The following is a 19,140-nucleotide window of genomic DNA, read 5'->3' as shown; positions in this document are numbered from 1 at the left end:
AAATTGTGAAATAACATTGATATTCACGATCGATGAATCATTGAAATTCAAGGGAAAACAATTAATTTCACAGTTTATTTGAAAAAAGTGGAAGCTGTAATAACCGTCAACTTTACCTTTTGAGTTTTCAAATGTATGGGAAAAAGTTGATTTTTTCATTGTTAAGTTGCTTAACAACCCCCTTTTTTCATGGTAAATTTTGCTGAAACCATAAATTTCACTGTCCAAAAATATGAATTTGACAGTCTATTCAAGGTTTCATGTACCATGATTCGCATAGTTTCTACCATAACATTCATGATTGGGTGAGAATGAAATTCACGGTCTTTTTAAAATGTTTTTCTATTCGGTATATTACAGTGAAAATATGGAGTGATGACCAAATAAAAAAGGTCATCACTTTGAGCGAAATTTCCGTTACTTTAACCACTGACCACACTGACATGACACTTAGAACAAAAATTCACCCATTTTCTGTCCAATTTTATGTTGTCAGATTTTGCAGGTTCGCAATACCGACGGCAGGTGGCGAACCTGAAAAATTTGGCAAAAATGCCCTATAGGAAAAATGGTCCTGTTTAGCCCGATTTTATCGACGATATTGCGTGTTTTATTTTTAAAGTTGGGTGGCATTTCCTAACTGGGATAGCATTTCTTCCAATCGATCCATGCGCACTCTGGAATCGACATTGCGTACTGTTGGAAAAATTATCCAAAAAACGAAATCGAGTGTCCAGTCAGTATGGTCAGTGCTTTAACGTAGCCTGATTTTGCCTGATTTTTATTTCACCAGTTCCCTGATTTTTGAAAAAAAATGTTGGCAACCCTGGTCAGGCTTGTAAGTGGTCACCATCGTTTGAATTTTTCCGGAAACAACCAACACACATCGTTCGTGACAATCGTGGAGAGCGCAATCGTTTGATCGGAGAGCAAAAAAATGTCAAATGAAATTTTGATCTTTGGTGTGGTTAGTCGTTTGACTTTCATCCCTCTTGCGTAGATAATCGAGATAATCATTCCACATTGTTCGACCAACACATCCAAACATCACCCGGCGCTGCAGAGTGGCGAATTTTTTTTCAACAGGAGGGAGTGAATAGAAAAGATTGCATTTGCTTATTGAGTCTGTAAGTTCTGCTGCGTGAAAGAGATAGGCGATGTCGTAAACTGTCGGGATTGATGGTCGTTTGACCATCAAATTATCGCTCTCGTGTACCAAGACACGAAATTTTGTTCGACAATCACACAAAGAAGAATGAATGTCGTTTCGTTTGATGGTAGTCGGCTGTTCGGCAAGTGTTTGGTCGCATTCGTTTGATGGCACGAACAATGAAACTGATAAAAGCAGGCTGTGCGACTGTCAGAAAAAATGTCGATCACGCTCATTTTCATATATACATTTTCGGTTGAAAAATAACCATTTTATGGTTTTGGCCCAAAAACTGCCAATATGGTTATTTTTTAAGAATTTTTCCTTCTCAAATTTTAACCATTTTTGTAGTTCTTGAGCATTAACCACAAAATGTTTGAATAATTTGGTTTTCCTATCGTAGCTATCTTGAAAATTGCCAATTTACAGGCGAACGCGTTTTTCAAAACTCCATCATTCCGCGAAACTAGATCGAGTTCGAGATTAAATCGGTCCTTGTCGGAACACTTCGAATGTATTGGTGGTTATCAAAGGTAAATATTTTAATTTAAATATTCATCTTAATTCATCTTTTAATATAAATAAGTCAAATTGCTACCTCACAATAAACAAATGAAATTAAATTTCAAGATACCGATGAGATATGAACCCGCATGAAGTTTTAATAGAAACACCTAAATTATAATCAACCGCAGCCGCTTGCTAACTGGTCCTCGCACTGTCAGGTATATTGAAATATTCCTTAGGATACTTTTGAATCCTTCCAAGGATGGAAAGGTTGGTTACCTAATAAAGTATTTTTGTTTTAGGTATTGGTGCGAAAATGCAAGATACTCTTCCGACTGCCGACTGCCATCCGGAAGAAGCTGGATGCATGTCAGTATTTTGAGACTATAAATTTTAAACAACGAACCTTTAATATGTAAATGTGATTTTCAAATTAAAATTTTCAGAGCAGTTTGCTATTAATATTTTTTACGAAGTTAACAAAATTTATAATATTGACACTTAGAACTTCAATAAATTTTGGCTTTAGGGAGATAAAACAATTTTTTTTGGCGACTCACAAAATATGATAACACAATATTTGAAAAGTTATTTCTTTCGCACAATTAAATTTTCAAACTTTAGAATTTGCAATGGTTTGAAATGTTGAAATTTTTTGCTTTCTTCTCTACAAGAATTTTGAATTTTCGAAATTCGTAAATTTGAATTTGAAAGATTTATAAAAAAAAGTGGTAATATGAATTTCATTTAATTGTATTTAATTGTAAGTACTTATTACTTTGTATTTTTATAAAGGTTACTGAAATGTTAGATATTTGAGAATATTGAAGTTACTAATCAAAATTAGACTTGAACTTGAACATAAAAATACTGGACTTCGATCGTTTGGAATCCGTCATATGTAATTTAATTCAAAGAGCTAAAATTTGGTGAAATATGAAGTGAAGAAAAAAAATACAAATTAAAATTAGACTGAACTCGAACATTAAATGTTTGGGAAAGGTTTTTTCAAAAACTTTTATAAATGTTAAGTTTACATACAACAAGAACGGGAATGTAGTTGTCTTTAAACGGAGTGGTATATGAAAACTGGTATTCAAACTGTACTTTTTATCTAAATGAAATTTGAGGTTAAAACTGCGGTAAGATGTATGCTGTATAAAGGTAAAAGGTAAAAGGTAAGTTTGTGCTTCATAAAAAGGTAAGATTGCAAAATTGAATTTTTGTCTGTTTCATTTTAAATGATAATATTAGAACAACCAATCACTTGCTAACTGGGCAGGTATCTAAACGTATGCGTAATACCTGTCATAGATCAATAACATCAAAAAATGTTTTTAATTTTAAAATGGTTGCGTATGTGATTGACTTATTCATCCAAATAATACATACATTTACACATATTACATTCATACCATAACAGTTCATACGAAGCCATGGTGTCGGGTATGCGGTCATTTGCATTGATGATTTGTCGAACTAATAATCTAAAGGATGCAAGTTAGCGCATGCGTTGGCGAAACTGCGGAGAGGCCGTGCACCCATGGTGAATAACCTACATACATACATACATAAAACAAAATAAGAACATTAACTCAAATTCTACTTCATATTTGTGATTTTCAGCTGAATTGTGTGTACAAACTAATTCTAATTAAAATATTTGAAATCTGGTAATTGAACTGACTAGCAAATTTTTAAGTTTATGTTCTCTTGAATTTCTCAACAGTTCAATATTGACTGAAAAACTCATTCACAAGCTATATCATTTTGTGAAATTTTTAATCTGAATTGTAATCCTGAATTCTGAACCTGAATTCGAAAATTGAACTTTGAATCTATTTCCGAATGGAGAGCAACCTGGTTCTCATTTCCGCGTCGTTTTCCGCCTTAAAGCCACACACAAACATGAGACATTTGAACTGGTCTTCCGACATCTTCCCTAGTACATTCTACACACAGTCTATTCACACGACACGCAAATGATTTGTAATCCTCCGAAGGTTGCTTGGAAACCTGGAGGCATTGGTACCATCCGGGTTACTGTTTCGGAAAAACTCACATCTTTGGGTGTGTAGTGAAAATATTGAGCGACACTGTAAATGTCACTAGCCGATGCAACTTTGTCAGCACGGTTTATTATTTTATGGTATGGTATGGTGTCAGGTTGCCGCGATGTTTGTATAAACATCTACCCGGCAACTCTGCAGCGGTGTGTAAACTCGCTTCGGAAAGAATCATTCGGCTGATTTTTTCCGAGTTTAACTGGTTGTGTGCAGATTGATTTTATCTTCGTTCCAATCATTACGTGATTGCACACAAAACAAAGAAAACAGTTCTGTATTGATCTTTTCCATGCCTCGCAGGTCGCAGGAATAAAATCACACCAACGAAACAACAGAACGAAGTACGAAGCTTACCGTACGCGAATGCACACGAGCGATCGTTGCCCGACGGACCGAGTTAACATTCCTCGCACCGTTCTCTCGCTCGTTTCCCGTTCCCTTGTATCTATCTATCACTTTTAGCCACGCCCCCATGCGTTGTCCGATTGATGTATTCGGCTGCCGAACGAAAACGATTTGAATTTTGAATTCGCAGAACTGTACGTTCGCTTCGCTGATGTTTCCCCCGATCAGGGATGTCAACCTTCCAGATTTTGTCTGGATCTTCCAGACTTTTTGGACTTTTGCCAGACATTTTTTTAGGTTTCCAGACTTCCAGACTTTTGACATTTCTTCCAGACAATTCCAGACTTTTGGGTTTGGACATTGATTATTATAAGAAACTATGAAAATTCAAATTGGCCATGGTGTAATATGACAGGAAATGATAAATTTTATGAATTATAAATTCAAAACTTATTAATAATGGCAAATGCTTTGAAGATGAATGTTCAATCGAGAGTCAGACAGAGCACGTGACTGGTATAGTGACAGAAAAATACGAAACGCAGAGAAAACTTGGATTTTGAAACAAATCAAAACTGGCTTTGATTCAAAATATTCAGTTTTTTGAATCAAATTCCTGTTTTCTTTGAATCAATGAATTATTGTTATGATTCGAAAGAATAATTTTGGAAAGAAAGAATTAATTTTTTGAACTGAATAATTTTGGACTTTGATTTTGAACAAATTCTTGGATTCGAAAGATATTTGTCCACTTGCACTTTTTTATTGCGTTGAGTTTTCTTTCAACCAAAAAAAAATGTTTTCATAATTTCTTTAAATTGAAACTTCAAACTTAGAAGATATTTTGGATTGAGCAAGAACCGAATGCGAATAATTCGAATCAGAGACAGCTATTTAGGAGAATTCCTGATGAAAAATGGTAAGTGTGTGTTAATCCGTTAATCTAAAAGTGAATATTTAAGATTTCATATAAAATCTTGCATTGTTACAGGACCACGACTGATTCCACCCCAAATCCTGATTATCTTTGGCTCGATCTTCAGCATCATTCACCAGTTGGACGACCAATCAAACTAGCAACCAGAGTTGCTTCCGGAAGTCTATTGAGCGACCCAAGAAGAATGCCCTCAGGCCAAAATTAGGACCGGATGATTCAATTATAGTGAACCAATTTATGATGTAATTTCTTTGTTTTTCTTATTCAAAATTCCTAATAGGAACTTCGGATCAACAGAAAATATTTCGTACAATCTAAATCTAAATAACATTGTAGCAAACGAAAACAACTTTGCTCTTTTGATGTTTTTTTGTTTCAAAGGATTAAGATTTTGATTGAAAAGAAAAATTATTTAAAATTAAGGAAAATGCCTTTTAACCAAAGCAATATCTGTTTATACCAAAATCAAAGGAAAAAGTCCGGCATTTTTCTATGAAAACTAAAATCATTCCGCTGCGTGTATTGCAAATTGCAAAATTGATCTTAGGGGCCGTGGACCACGTCGACAGAAAAATGAGATTTTTAACCCCTCCTCCCCCTCCGTGGACAAGCGTGGACATTTGGCAAACCCCTCCCCCCTCTCTGGATGTCCACGTGGACAGATTTGATAAAGTTTTTATTTTTAATACCTATGATTAAAAGTTAGAAAACACCACTTTTTGCCTTTTTGTTATTCAAATGGTTGATTTTGAAAAACCGAATAAGAATTTCCTTTAAAAATTAAATTTTTTAAATTTCTTAATTACCATATTTATCACTTGCTTTCAAGTAGCTGCTAATTGTTTAAACTTAAACTAGAAAGGTATGCTATTCTAAGATTTTGATTTAAACTTCTTAATATTTATTTGCCTTTTGAAAATATTTTGAAAGTAAGTATGTCCATGTGGACATGACCCAAACCTCTACCCCCTTCTCCGTGTACAAGCGTGGACATTTCCATACCCCCCTCCCCCCTCCTAAGGTATGTGAACGGCCCCTTAAAAAAGGAGCCACCTTCAAAACTTTGGTGTCCAGACATATCCAGACAATTCCAGACATTTTTTCAAAATCTTCCAGACTTTTCTGAAAAATAGTTGGCAACCCTGCCCCCGATTGCTGTTTACTCCTGCCGAGTTTACCCGAAGTTTACGTCCTGATCAGCCTTGCCAGATCTACGGATTTCTCCGTAGTTCTACGGATTTTCAGCATTTCTACGGAGCTACGGATCGATGCTCGAAATCTACGGATTTTCAGCATTTCCTACGGATTTTCTACGGATAATCGCATAAATTCAAGGGATTCTGCGGATAAATGAAAATTCTACCTGACGACCAAAAAAAAAAAAGGTCATCAAGTTTTATTTTGCCGGAATCAGTACGTTTTTCGATTTTCGTCAAATCTACGGACTTGAGCGGTTTTCAATCTGGCAACGCTGGTCCTGATGCTTTTCGAGTTGAACTATAGATAGTAGCATCATTGCAGTTTGAGTTTAACGAAATAAAATCGTTCTGTAAAGAAGGGCAAAGTGCGAGTATGTAGACTCGCGATTTTAACATCTCTGCAACTCTGATGCTTGGTCAGCAAAGATGACCACCATGTCGTTCTCTATGGGTTTCGCTAAGACTAAAAGTTCAGAATAAAGCGACTCAACCTACAACCGTCCGAGTGTTAAGTCATATGTGAAATATCACGGCCAGCGTCCAAAAGAACAAATAACACAGTACATGGCGACCGTGTTAAGTGCCGTGATACCTGCAAAAGAAGAGTCACTGTTCGCCAATATCAAATAGTCAGTGAATCAACAACATCTGAGTGTAGTTATTCGTTCGACTTCCGCCGTTTTAATCCGGAATAGGAACCATTCGAAACGCTTGCATGCTCGCTTCCGATATGTGACTGCCTTATGCGTATGTTAACCGAAAAGTGAAACGTTGTTAATTGTTGGTTCTCGGCCTCAGAAATCAAGTGTAATGCATCGGAACGTAATTGAAGAAATACGATCCTGCCAGGAGAAAAGGAATTTGTTTCATTACGATGAATGGATTATATTCTACGCAAAGATTGGATTAAAGTGACTGAGAATAATGGGTTGGTTTTCGGCAGACAAAATCGTCGCCCCAACCATAAGTAATCAGTGTGAAGGCCACCGTACGGCTCAGACATTGGCGATTTGCGCCCTAGCGTTAGCAGCGCTAAGTTATATAGCAATTCAAGGAATCGTCAAATTAAACCGGCACCAAATCGAGAGGGTAACAGCGCGCACGGTGAGGATGAACAATCTAAGTGCCGATGTGTGAATTGGAAAAATCAGAAGTCTAAAAGTTTATACAGTGTACCCAAAATTCACATAAACAAAAAAAAAAAAGAGTGTTCAAGTACGTACTTTCCCAACTAATCAAACCAGCAAGAAATTGCTCTGTGAAATTGTTTTTAATCCCGAAGAAATCGTAAAAAAAAATTAACGTATCAGCAGCCACAGTCAATGTCGGCAGAAGCTCCCGGCAAGAGTGCGAGAAGCTGGGCCAACCCAACCCACATAGTAGAATAATGTCGCTGTGTCCCGCGCACAGATCCGCAAGGAGGCCAAATCGAAACCAGAAAAAAAATTGACAAGGCATCGTATGGTTTCTGGAAAAAGTGCATCGTAACCAAAACTACCTACCGGACTGGGGGGAAGCTGAAAGAACTGGGGATTTTTTTTTTATTATCTGACGGGTTTGCGCCGGGGGTCTTTAGATATTCCCCAAAATTGAAAATTTGGTTCATTTTTGCGACTTAAAAGATTTGGTTACTTTTCAATGCTTCTTTCGGCGAAATAGTCTTTGGTTTATTGCTTTGAATCATTTAAACATTTTTTTAACTCACTTGATGTCGAATGATGCACACTAGTTTTCGAAGGCTGGTCTGCCTTTCTTAGGAATGACTTCCTGAGCGAAAAACTATCGGATGCAATCAAAAATCGTAAAAAGATTCAACTTACAATGTGCAATTCACGATATTTTTCCAAAAGTATGTTTCTTTTTCTGACAATTGCATTTAGAAGTTCAAAAATGATCAAATTCAAGTCTTAGATAGTAGCTTGGCGAGAAAAATATATTCTGTATGGGACTGTTATGCTAGTAGATTTGAAAAAGGTTTCAAATATTGTCGATTAACAGTCCCATAATGAATAAAAATGGTGCTCTCGACCTTACCAATAACCCAATTTCGAAAATTTCAGGTCTAACGATTAATTATGACAACCTAGAAACGATTTTCTTTTATGCTGAAAGTGGTGGTCACAATTTAAAAATATATTCCAAAACAGAAAAAGCTGGTTGTCTCGCTTGCTTGTTTTTATATATGGGACTGTTATGAAAGTAGAGGCGGTAGATTGTTGCAGCTTAACTGACTTCATGTTATATCCAAAAATCTAATAACGTATTCGTTTAGTTACACCCAGTTTTGCACCAGGTCACAACGAGTTATGCACATTTTACTGTCATTTTTAGAAGTTTATGCGCTAAGTTTTGCATCCGAAATTCCCCAGATTTGATTAAAATGGACGGTGGAACACTGAAGATTCGTGTGTGAGCGATCGAGGTAGCAAAACACTGACAACGAATTATGTTTGTTCTAGTATGGTAAACCTTAAAACTGGACGAATGTAGAAAACGAATACGGTGTAAGTATCATATTTTCATCATTTTACAGCCTGAGCTGGCCATACTCAGCTCTTCGATTATTTCTACAACATTTGTGCCACTTTCTCATACTTTATTGATCAATGGGAAAGAATTTTGGTGTCCAGTGCTTAGCTCCCGATATAAAAACTATGTAAAGCACGTATATACTTCATTTTTTAATCACATTTTTGTGATTCCAAACACAGGGACTGAACCTTCTACTATTGGCATTGATTATGTTTCACAATGATCTTTGATCGAAAAGTTAATAAGTTATATAGTATATGACCAGGTTGTAAAAGCAACATTCCCATTATTAGTTATATCACATTAAAAATACGATACTAAGAATTTTGGTTAAAATTTAAAGTCATTTTTTCTGCAAACACTCTACAAAGCACGAAAAAGTAGTGTTTTTACCTGCTTTGGTAAGTTCTTTTGTTTCCATGTTGTTAGAAGTGCTTGCTATCTCCATATGTGAGTGCAGTTGTTCGATCATTGTTTGTTTTCTATGCAAAAAAAGAGATTTATTGTCATTATTTCTTTCATAACTCTTCAAGGTGTTAATGGCCCACTTTGGTGTCTTCAAATGAAAGTTGCATCATGAATCGAGCTATACAATGGTATTTTTTGCAAAATATTCGGTGGTGCAGACGGTACTTTTAGACGCCATTTAAAGTTTATTTACAACTTTTCATGTTGAAGGTCATTATTCAATTTTTTTCAACTATTTTATTTGGAAAGCTGATAAAATTTCAATGCATTTTGATGTGCTATTTTATAATTTCCGTTAAGAAACAACAGAGTTATCTAGCTTTGAAAAATGGTTATTTTTTAATTACAAAAAAATCTAACCGAAGCTAACTCAAAAAATAAAAATGTTAGAAATCTGAAAAAATACATGTGTTTTTAAGTCGCAAAAATAAACCAAATTTTCAATTTTGGGGAAAATCTGAAGACCCCCGGCGCAAATTGTCAGATAATAAAAAAAAAAATTCCCAACTACACACGAAGAAATTCAAAAAAATAATATCTAATCAAGGCGAAGAATGTCGATAGCGATAATGCGCTCCGGGGCGTTTTACGATTCAGCAGCTAAGTATCTAAAATAAATAGTAATACAAAATAAGTTAGTAACCTAGAGTTTAATATTTTTTAGGAACCGCTACAAACCAGGAAAAGAAACGGAAAAATGAGTAATGTGAGTAAATTTAACAATTTTCAAAAAAACAACTAAGGTACACCGGGGCAAGTGCAAACGGTTTTCACCAGAGTTCAACTTTCACATGTCCTAGAAAAATATGAAAATCTTCAAAATTTATCAATTATCGTTCGTTGCATCACTAAAATAATTCTCAACAAATTCCCGTTGAAAGTGAAAAATTAAAAAATGTTGATAAAAAGCAACGGCACTTTTGTGAAAAAATTTCTAAGTTTGCACTTGCCCCGTTTATGGGGGCAAGTGCAAACGCAATGCTTTTTCCAAACTTATTCAAATATGTGTCAGTGTATCGGTACTAAAACGAATTTAATACATGTTCCGATATGTTTTACCAACTTTTTTTTTATATATTTGCTGTTTTTCTGCAATATTAATTACTTTTTGGAACTCCAGTTTCGCTGACTGTTGTTTGTAGCAAAAGACCTTCATTTGCCAAGGCATTACGGAATTTTAAATATCCGCTTCAGATACAACACTTTGGATACCCCTTTCTGACCACTCTAATCTAATGCTTGCTTGAGCTTAGATAAACCGTACATTTCAGTAGTTGCTACTCCGTGATTGACAAGAACCATCAAAATTGTACATAGATCCAAATAAATGGGGCTTGGGATTAGCTTACCATTTTCTGTGTACACGTTTCGAAGGTTCCTTATGTTATATGGTCAATAACGGCGCCGGCCACGTCCTTACGGTTTATCGGGGAAAGGGAAGGATTGTTAGTTCGACTTCCGTTGCTACTAGAGACCGAATACACCTCTAAATCTCCACGGTCGTCACAGGAAGGGTGGTTTGTTAGTGGGGAAGGTAAATATGTAAGATCTGGATTCCCTTTGGGAAGGGATGTGATCAAAGCAAAGTTAAATATGTAATGATCGTCGCGTTTTTATTTAGAGCAAATAAGTCCTAACGTGGCATTGTCATACACGTACAATGCACTTGGCACCAGTGCAACTCATCGAATTTTATCACGCGTTTAAAACGAGAAGAGCAAGAACGAGAGAAAGGGAGAGGGAGAGAGAGAAAAAAACGGATTTAACTTCATTAGAAATATTTAATATTGGAATTATCATACACGTACAAAACACTTTTATCGCGCGCTGTAAACCAAGAGAAAACACGTCCAAACGCGGCATTGCAATACACGTACGAAATAAACGCGGGAAAATTATCCATCACCGAACACTGTACAAGCCTTCGATTTCACGGCGGGTAGCCAAAAAACTCACTACTAACAACAAACTAACTTTTTTTCTTTCGAATTTTTGGCAAGCTAATTAAAACTTTATCTGTCAGGTTCACATACATTAAGCAAATTTGAATTGAAATGAAAAATATACTTATCTTAGTATCCTGTTGAAAGGCATTTTTTCTGTGGGCAACGGTATCGGGCACGGAAAATAAAAAAAAAGTTAAATTTACCTTTTTGCGAGGTGAATTTTTTCCACCCCTCTTTTGAGGTAAATTTTACCTTTTTTTCATTCACCTAGCAAAAAGGTAAATTTTACCTTTTTTCAATTCACCTAGCAAAAAGGTAGATTTTACCATTTTCTCATTCACCTAGCAAAATAGTAAATAATACCGTTTTCCGATTCACTGATTTAAAAGGTAAATACTAGTTTGTTTGATTGGTTTCTTCAATAAAAAATAATTTAAAAAAAAACACAGTTCATGAAAAAATTGGTATTTATTTGAAACAAATAGAGACTGTTACCTAATATTTATTTTTGAAATATATCACCGTGTTCTTTAAAAATTGTTGAGTCAAGTCCTTTGTTCGCCAAGCTTGTCAGGGCCGGCTTTTCCGGAATAATATCTGAAGGCTGACGGGAATACAACACGAAGCTCTGTGGGCCGATCTGAAACAAAAGCAAAGTATTATGAAAAGAACCAGCACAACTAAATAAAATCTTAGAAAACACTTACCATTTTGTTCCGATTTTCACATATTGTGCACGAAGCAAAACTTGTTCCTAAACGGCAAAACAGCTTAACCTCAATAAACGGATTCGTCAAATAGTTACTTTTTTTCGAGATGATTTGTACCGTTTTGTTTAGCTCAATCCAGGTCAACTTCACCTCGCTACGAGGTAAGTTTTACCTTATTTGGATTTACCTTTCTTTCAAGGTGGATTATACTTTTTGATTCAGCTCAATTCAGGTGAACTTCACCTCGCTACGAGGTAAAATTTACCTTTTTTGGATTCACCTTTTTTCTCGGTGAATTGTACCTTTTTTCATTCTTCGTTTCAGGTATATTTTACCTCGCTGTGAGTTTCACCTCGAATAGGTAGAAGTTACCTTTTTGGCTTTTGCGAGCGTTCACCTTTGCTGTCTCGGTAAATTTTACCTTTTTATTATTTTCCGTGGGTGAAAATTCGCCACTCGACGTCATCAAAAAACCATACATCGAATTTTATAAACTGGCAGCACAAAAATATAGAGCTATAGTTGCGCCATCTCCATTTGAAATGAATAATGAGCTTTCGAAAACTCATAACAGCGCTATCTCGTGATGAAAATCACTTGAGAAAAAAGGCATAACAGCGCCATCTTCTTTCAAAAAATGACTTGCTATTTTTCTAAAGGCTTTTTGAGTTGCTGCCATTTTCTCGACTCACAAAGGAAACAAAAAATACAAATATTTAAACATAAATTGCACTTCATAGTTAACACTTTTCACTAAAACTTCACAACTCTTCTAAGCACAATCACCTCAAAATTCGCTTTTACAAATAAAACTCAACAAAAAACAATTATTTCACCAAAAAATCAACATTTTTTCCTCTACTTGTAATAAGTAACACCACCAACACCACACCCAGGGTTGCCATCCTCTGACCACTCTAATCTAATGCTCAACAATTTTTGAGATGATTTTTTTTAATGTCTGATGTTACATGGCTTAAAGGTGCGTTTGCACTTGCCGCGCAGTGTGGATTGACATGAGTGAATATTATTTTCACAATTTTCAGGGTGTACTGAATACTTTTTAAAAATTTTCTGCTTTCACATGAATATCAGTCCCAAACACTCACCTTTCAACGAAAAATCGTATTTGAATGCCCTTTTTTGTAGCCAAAAAAAATCAAAACAAAAAAAATATTAAGAAGTATTTTTAATTTTTTTTTTGTAACAGAGGAAAGTTGATCGTTTGCACTTGCCCCGAGTTTGCACTTGCCCCGGTGTACCTTATAAAACTTTAAAAATATTCGCAAGAAACCGTTGCTCACTATTAAGGGAAAAAGAAACTTCACCGAAACTAAAGCGAACTCAATTGTTTTTTGGTTGTTGAGGTTTAATGGAAGCAGAAATTGATAAAATATTAGAAAATTTATCAATAATTCTTAAAAATCTAAAAAAGGCGGATTTTTTTAAAACCACTTTGACAAACAAATTAGATCAGAGTAAGAAGCTTTATAACAAATTAACGAATATTTTAGCTTATCGAGAGGCGAAAAATCATAACTTTATTATAATAAAAGCAAGGCAGACATTCGGAGAGATCAAAACCTTTATTGATGTAAGGCTAGATCTACCTCATTTATTAAAATTTAAAACATTGATTAAAAGTATAATCGTTTTCAATAATCTTTACGAAAGACACAAAACAATGGCAGCATTCGATATAAAACAAGCTGCTTAAATAGTCGAAATATTCGACGGAGCAGCAGAAAAGACGGATGCCTTCATCGATTCAGCAACACTGTTGTTGGAAGTTACCCCTGCCAATCAGCATGCGACTCTATTCAAATTTCTGAAAACGCGTCTAGCAGGAAAGACTAGACGTTGTTTAACTGCAGATGTGGGTGATAACCCACTGCTTTTAATTAATGAGGTCAAAGATAATAGATTAGGACAAACTCCAGAATTAATTATGGCCAAATTGAGAACTTGCCAACAAAAGGCCCAGTCGAATCTTTTTGCAAAGAAATTGATGCTTTGGCGGATGAACTGTGTAAAATATACATTCAGCAAAACGTCCCAGTCGAAGTAGCCAACAATTGAGCCAAAAAAAGCAGGCATTGATCCACTTATTTCAGGCATAAAAACGCCTGAAACTAAAAAAATTTTGAAAGCGGACTATACGATTCATTGCCAACAGCTATCCAAAAAGTTTTGGAAAATGAGACAAATAATAATGCTCAGGTGCTCATGACTAACAGTGCAAGGCAGCAATCCAATCATTGTTCTAATTATTCAATAATTATTTAATAATTTAGTCCGGACACTTTCGGCTTTTTTGATAAAATTTTAGTTAAATTTTTTTTGCTAATTTCATTGTTAACTTTTTAGCTGGTCAAATTTCAGCAAAATTTTGCTAAATTTCGGCCTCAGAAATTTTGTGTGTAATGCTGACACTCGAGCTACTTTCAAAAGCGCCCGAACGCAGGCAACCAAACTGTAGCAAAACCAACTTTGCAAGCAGAACGAATGATCGGATGCGGTCGAAAGAATTGCAATCATCAATCACTGGCTGAAAATGCGAAATGCGGCGTATGCGATTGTTCTATGCAGAATCAATTGGAATAAAAATTTAAGAAATAAAAGAAAGAAATACATACTTAAGACATGGGAAGTCAGTCGTTATTTTAGATGCAAAGATAAATGATTTGAATAATAGGATTACAAGTTACTCACAACATTTGAAGCAGTTTTATTACATAAACAAATTTTCCAAATCTGAAAGCTCAAAAGAAACGTGGAACAACATTAACGAAGTCTTAGGTCGTGTTGTCAGTAGCACTTCAATAAATAAAGTTCAAGCATTAGATTCTAACTCCGTAGTTACTAGTAAACCATTAATCTGCAACGAATTCAATAAGTATTTTTCATCTATTGGACAAATCATGGCTTCTAAACATTCTTCAAACAGTACCGATTCTATTAATAAATACAATACCATAGCTTTCAGTAATAGGACTTTATTCCTCGTTCCTACCGATGAAATGGAAATAACTTGTCTCATTAAATCTTTTTTTAATAACACAAGCGCTGGCCAAGATAATATTAGCGTATTTCTTCTTAAAGCTATAGTTGAAGCAATCAGTCCAATTTTAAGCGACATTTTTAACCTTTGTATGCAAAGTGGTGTTTACCCTAGAACTTTAAAAACAGCTAGAGTACCACCAATTTACAAATCAGGTAATCCATCACTTTGTAACAATTACAGACCAATATCAGTTCTTTCTACAATCAACAAAATTTTTGAAAAAATGCTATCTAAACTAGGGTTGCCATCCGTCCCGCTTTTTTGTTGAATGTCCCGCCGTCCCGCTTTTTCCTCAAAATGTCCCGCTTTTTTTCTTGGAAAATGTTTACAAAGTTAACTGACTTACACTTTAAAAAATAAAGCTTTAGATCCTATACAGAAAATCTTTCAAATACGTAAGAGACTATAAAGACTTGTAAATTAAAGGTTTTAATTCAAAGATCAACTTTCCCCAAGACTAAGAGTCATTTTGAATTCTGAGAAACATTTTTTTTAGAAGTTTTCTTATTGTTTATTTTTCCCAACTGCAAAATACGGGAATTTTGACGAAATTTTAATCCAAAATTTTAATCCAAATTGAATCTTAGATATTTCTCAACCCATAAGTCCAATCATTTTGCAGTCTTCGACAAAGTTCTTAAAAGAGTTCAAATCTTTAATATCAAGTACACGAAGACATATTTTCAGCAGTGTCAAAATAGGTGTAATGTTATCTTTAAATTTATCTCATAATTGTAGAATTAATATGTTTTCAAAGCGATGTATCTCTGAATCCAGAATATTGAAGCAAAATCTGAACCATTTATTGGATGGAAGATAATCAATATATTATAATTCATTTTTTTTTGTTTTGAAAATGGTTTGTTGGTTCATCAGTTATCAATCAACGATTTTACTCAAAATTGGTTAATTTCAGAATTTCCACCCGCCATATCACTAGAACAGACTGTTTAGACTGTCTAGAGCTGATAGACATAATCGAACGAATGAATGATTCGAATTCAGCTCGCCGAAATCTTTCAAAATCAGTTATCGAAACATTGCATTAAAAATTACAGAAAATGCTGTTCCCTACTGTTAAAGATCTTAATTTTTTGCCGGAATCTTAATTAAATTATTGCCTTATATCATACACCACCCTTTTTAGACTCAATCGTCCAAAGTGTACAAAGATGGAAGTTGTCTTGGGTTTTCAAATATTTATTTGTTACTACACAAAGGTTTTATACGCGGTATTAAATTCACTATTTGCATGTAGCACTTGAAATATATTCTTCCGAATTAATTATTTATTCGCGAGAACCGTGGACATGCTTATGTCAAAAACCCGTGTAAATAAGAGTCATGCAAGAAAAAACCTGGGCAAAATCAATCTGCGTGAATAAACGTAAGTGTACTTTTTATGAACAACTTTGGTTGATGGTATACGTATACGTTTGGCTATACAATTAAGCTTCTCAAGTCCAGTTTCTCAAATGTCCCGCTTTTTTCGGCTGTTTCCCGCTTTTTTCGGCTGTGTCCCTCTTTTTTTTCGTGAAATTTTCCGCTTTTTTCTGAAGGTATCTGGGAAGCCTAATCTAAACGATTGTCTTCCTTTTTGAATAACAATTCTTTCTTTTATTCAATGCAATATGGTTTCAGGGAGAAATCCTCTACTACTAACGCTGTGATTGAACTAACGAATAGTATACAGCTAAGTCTCGATAAAAAAGAAAATGTGTTAGGCCTTTTTCTAGATTTATCAAAAGCATTTGATACAGTCGACAGAGATATTCTTTTAAAAAAATTGGATTTTGCTGGCATTCGGGGAACACCGTTGAGTTTATTATCTGAAAGTTATCTGACTGACCGATCTCAATATGTCAGCATGAGTAATTACCAAAGTTCTATACTACCTATCGATGTCGGAGTCCCACAAGGCTCGGTTTTGGGACCATTATTTTGTATTATTTACTTGAATGATATTGCCCTCTTACCTTTGAAATGTACACTAAGACTCTTTGCTGACGATTCCTCCACTTTTTACCACAGTGATAGTCATACAATCAATGATAATAACTTATGCAGTGATCTTGTTTTATTGAGTGATTATTTCCGTATCAAAAAACTAACTTTGAACCTAGATAAATCAAACATATTAAGTTTCAAACCTAGTAATCGTTCATCATCAAATCCCTTACCAGTTACCAAATCCATATATCCCAGTATAAAAGTTGTCACTGAGTGTAAATATCTTGGAATAATTCTTGATGAGCAATTAAATTGGAACCAGCATATCGATAATCTTTTAGCAAAGCTGAACAAAATAAATGGAATTGTTTGTAAAATAAGACGAAGATTGCCACTAAATGTACTACTTATAATATATCATTCACTTTTTCACTCAATACTGACATACTTGGTTTCAACTTGGGGTAATGCATGCAATAGTCAGATCAATAAATTACAGACCACCCAAAACAGAATTCTTCGCTTAATTTACAATCTTCCTATCCACACAGTTGATCTTTACAATAGTATCAACAACATCATTCCAGTCAGAGGTTTATACAGAGTTCAGATTTACAGCTTCATTTTTCTAAGTCAAAATAGAACTACTCATTGTAATATAACATTTAACCGTTCTCATCACCAGTATCTTACAAGAAATAGAAACATGCTCGATCGCCCCACCGTTATTTCTTGTATTGGTGAACGTTCTCTTGCCTTTAGTGGCGTTAAATTTTTCAATAATTTTGAAAACAAATGTGGATCTTTTAATAATAACGTTCAACTGAAAAAGCTTATAAAAGAACATCTTTTGCAACCTCATTTCTTATCAACACTTCTAAAATCTTATAACATCTTCATATTATAATTTCAATTTTACTTTTAATAAAAAAAGAGACATCTGTAATATAGTCATTTTTGATATTTAAATTTGATAGAATATTTAGATTAGTTTAGGTATAAGTAGTATAAGATTTAGGTACTCCTTAAGCGGCTTGACCAGTGGAGTATTAAAGAAATAATGTAAATAGCCAACTTATGAATAAATAAAACATCAAAATCAAATCAAATCTTCCAAAGCTATATCGCTTGATGATTGAATCATAGGATGGCAGACAGGCAACCCATTCGTCTCCTGGATGAACTAAAGAGGTTGGCCGGAAAGTCCGATTGGTTCGCTCACTGAGTGCCATCGTGAGTAATTTTTTCGAATGCGTTCGAGGAGTGGGTTACCTCACAAAGTGAGAGAATCGTTTTATTTTCGTCGATTTATTCGCCAATCGCCATCCTTGCCTACAGTTACTGATTTTCAGCTTTTGACAAACAATTTTTAAATGCATTTTTAAACGTTTTATGCTACTTTTTAAGTTCGCTAGGAAACAGACTATTTAGTGTCTGAACACGAGACAATGACATTATTAGCTGAAATAAAATTATAGCTGTTTTCTATGATTTAATTAGTGTCCTTCTTAAGGTGGCCATTATGCCCTTATCTCCCCTATCATTAAAAATAAGCGACGAAAAAGAACAATGACATTTCCGGTAAGTTGTGAGACTTGTAATCAAAGCAGAATTTCCAATACATCCAATTAGAATTCTAGAATATTTTGGTTATTTTAAAATGATTGAATAATTTCCATTTTCAATTGCACCTATCATTATTGGGAAGTTTCCGTGCAAATCACCTATGTAGTGGAATAAAGTTAAACTTACCTGGTTGGCGAATCAGAGATAGATTCAAACGACCACGTCGAGATGTCATTATAATAAAGTCTTAACGGGAGGAAAGCGAAATGCTAATATTGCTGTAAATATCAGCTGTGACATAGGTTATAACTCACAAATATGGGTTTGAATTTCTCTCTGGAAAACTGAATTAATTCACTGAAAAACTCAAAATAAAAATTGCGGTGTAGTTCAACAATAAACAATCACAATCACCGCGCTAATCTAACAAAAAACACGCTGAAATTGAAACACTTAATCATAGTAGATGAAAATCCTACACTCTCAAAACCACAAGTTACCAGTCAATGAGGTACATAGAGAGGTGGTGAGAGAGGAGCTATGCAAACGTAGTGGTAAAAGTTTTCTTTCGTAAACATAGTAACCATGACAATGGGTGACGTCACTACTGACCCAAGAAAACGACGGCGTCGACTGTTTGTTGGTGGTTACCAAACAAACATTCGACAAGTGAGAAAACGTTTTTTATGTTCGGTTCGGT

At 34.8% G+C, this 19,140-nt stretch overlaps 1 protein-coding gene across 3 annotated transcripts in view; it reads right to left on the bottom strand.

Moving 5' to 3' along the window:
* The window catches only part of LOC129739005 (uncharacterized), a 51,996-nt gene extending 33,139 nt beyond the window's left edge, over nt 1-18,857 (bottom strand). For all 3 annotated transcript variants that reach the window (XM_055730362.1, XM_055730364.1, XM_055730363.1), the window contains exon 1: nt 18,627-18,857. In XM_055730362.1, coding sequence (XP_055586337.1) covers nt 18,627-18,675 — 49 coding nt within the window. In that variant the 5' untranslated portion in view covers nt 18,676-18,857. The remainder of the gene's footprint in view (nt 1-18,626) is intronic.
* Nucleotides 18,858-19,140: the final 283 nt, after the last annotated feature.

Source organism: Uranotaenia lowii, chromosome 1, assembly GCF_029784155.1.
Source record: "Uranotaenia lowii strain MFRU-FL chromosome 1, ASM2978415v1, whole genome shotgun sequence".
NCBI lineage: Eukaryota > Metazoa > Arthropoda > Insecta > Diptera > Culicidae > Uranotaenia > Uranotaenia lowii.
Note: the sequence above shows the minus strand (reverse complement) of the source record. Positions and strands in the feature narration are given on the sequence as shown.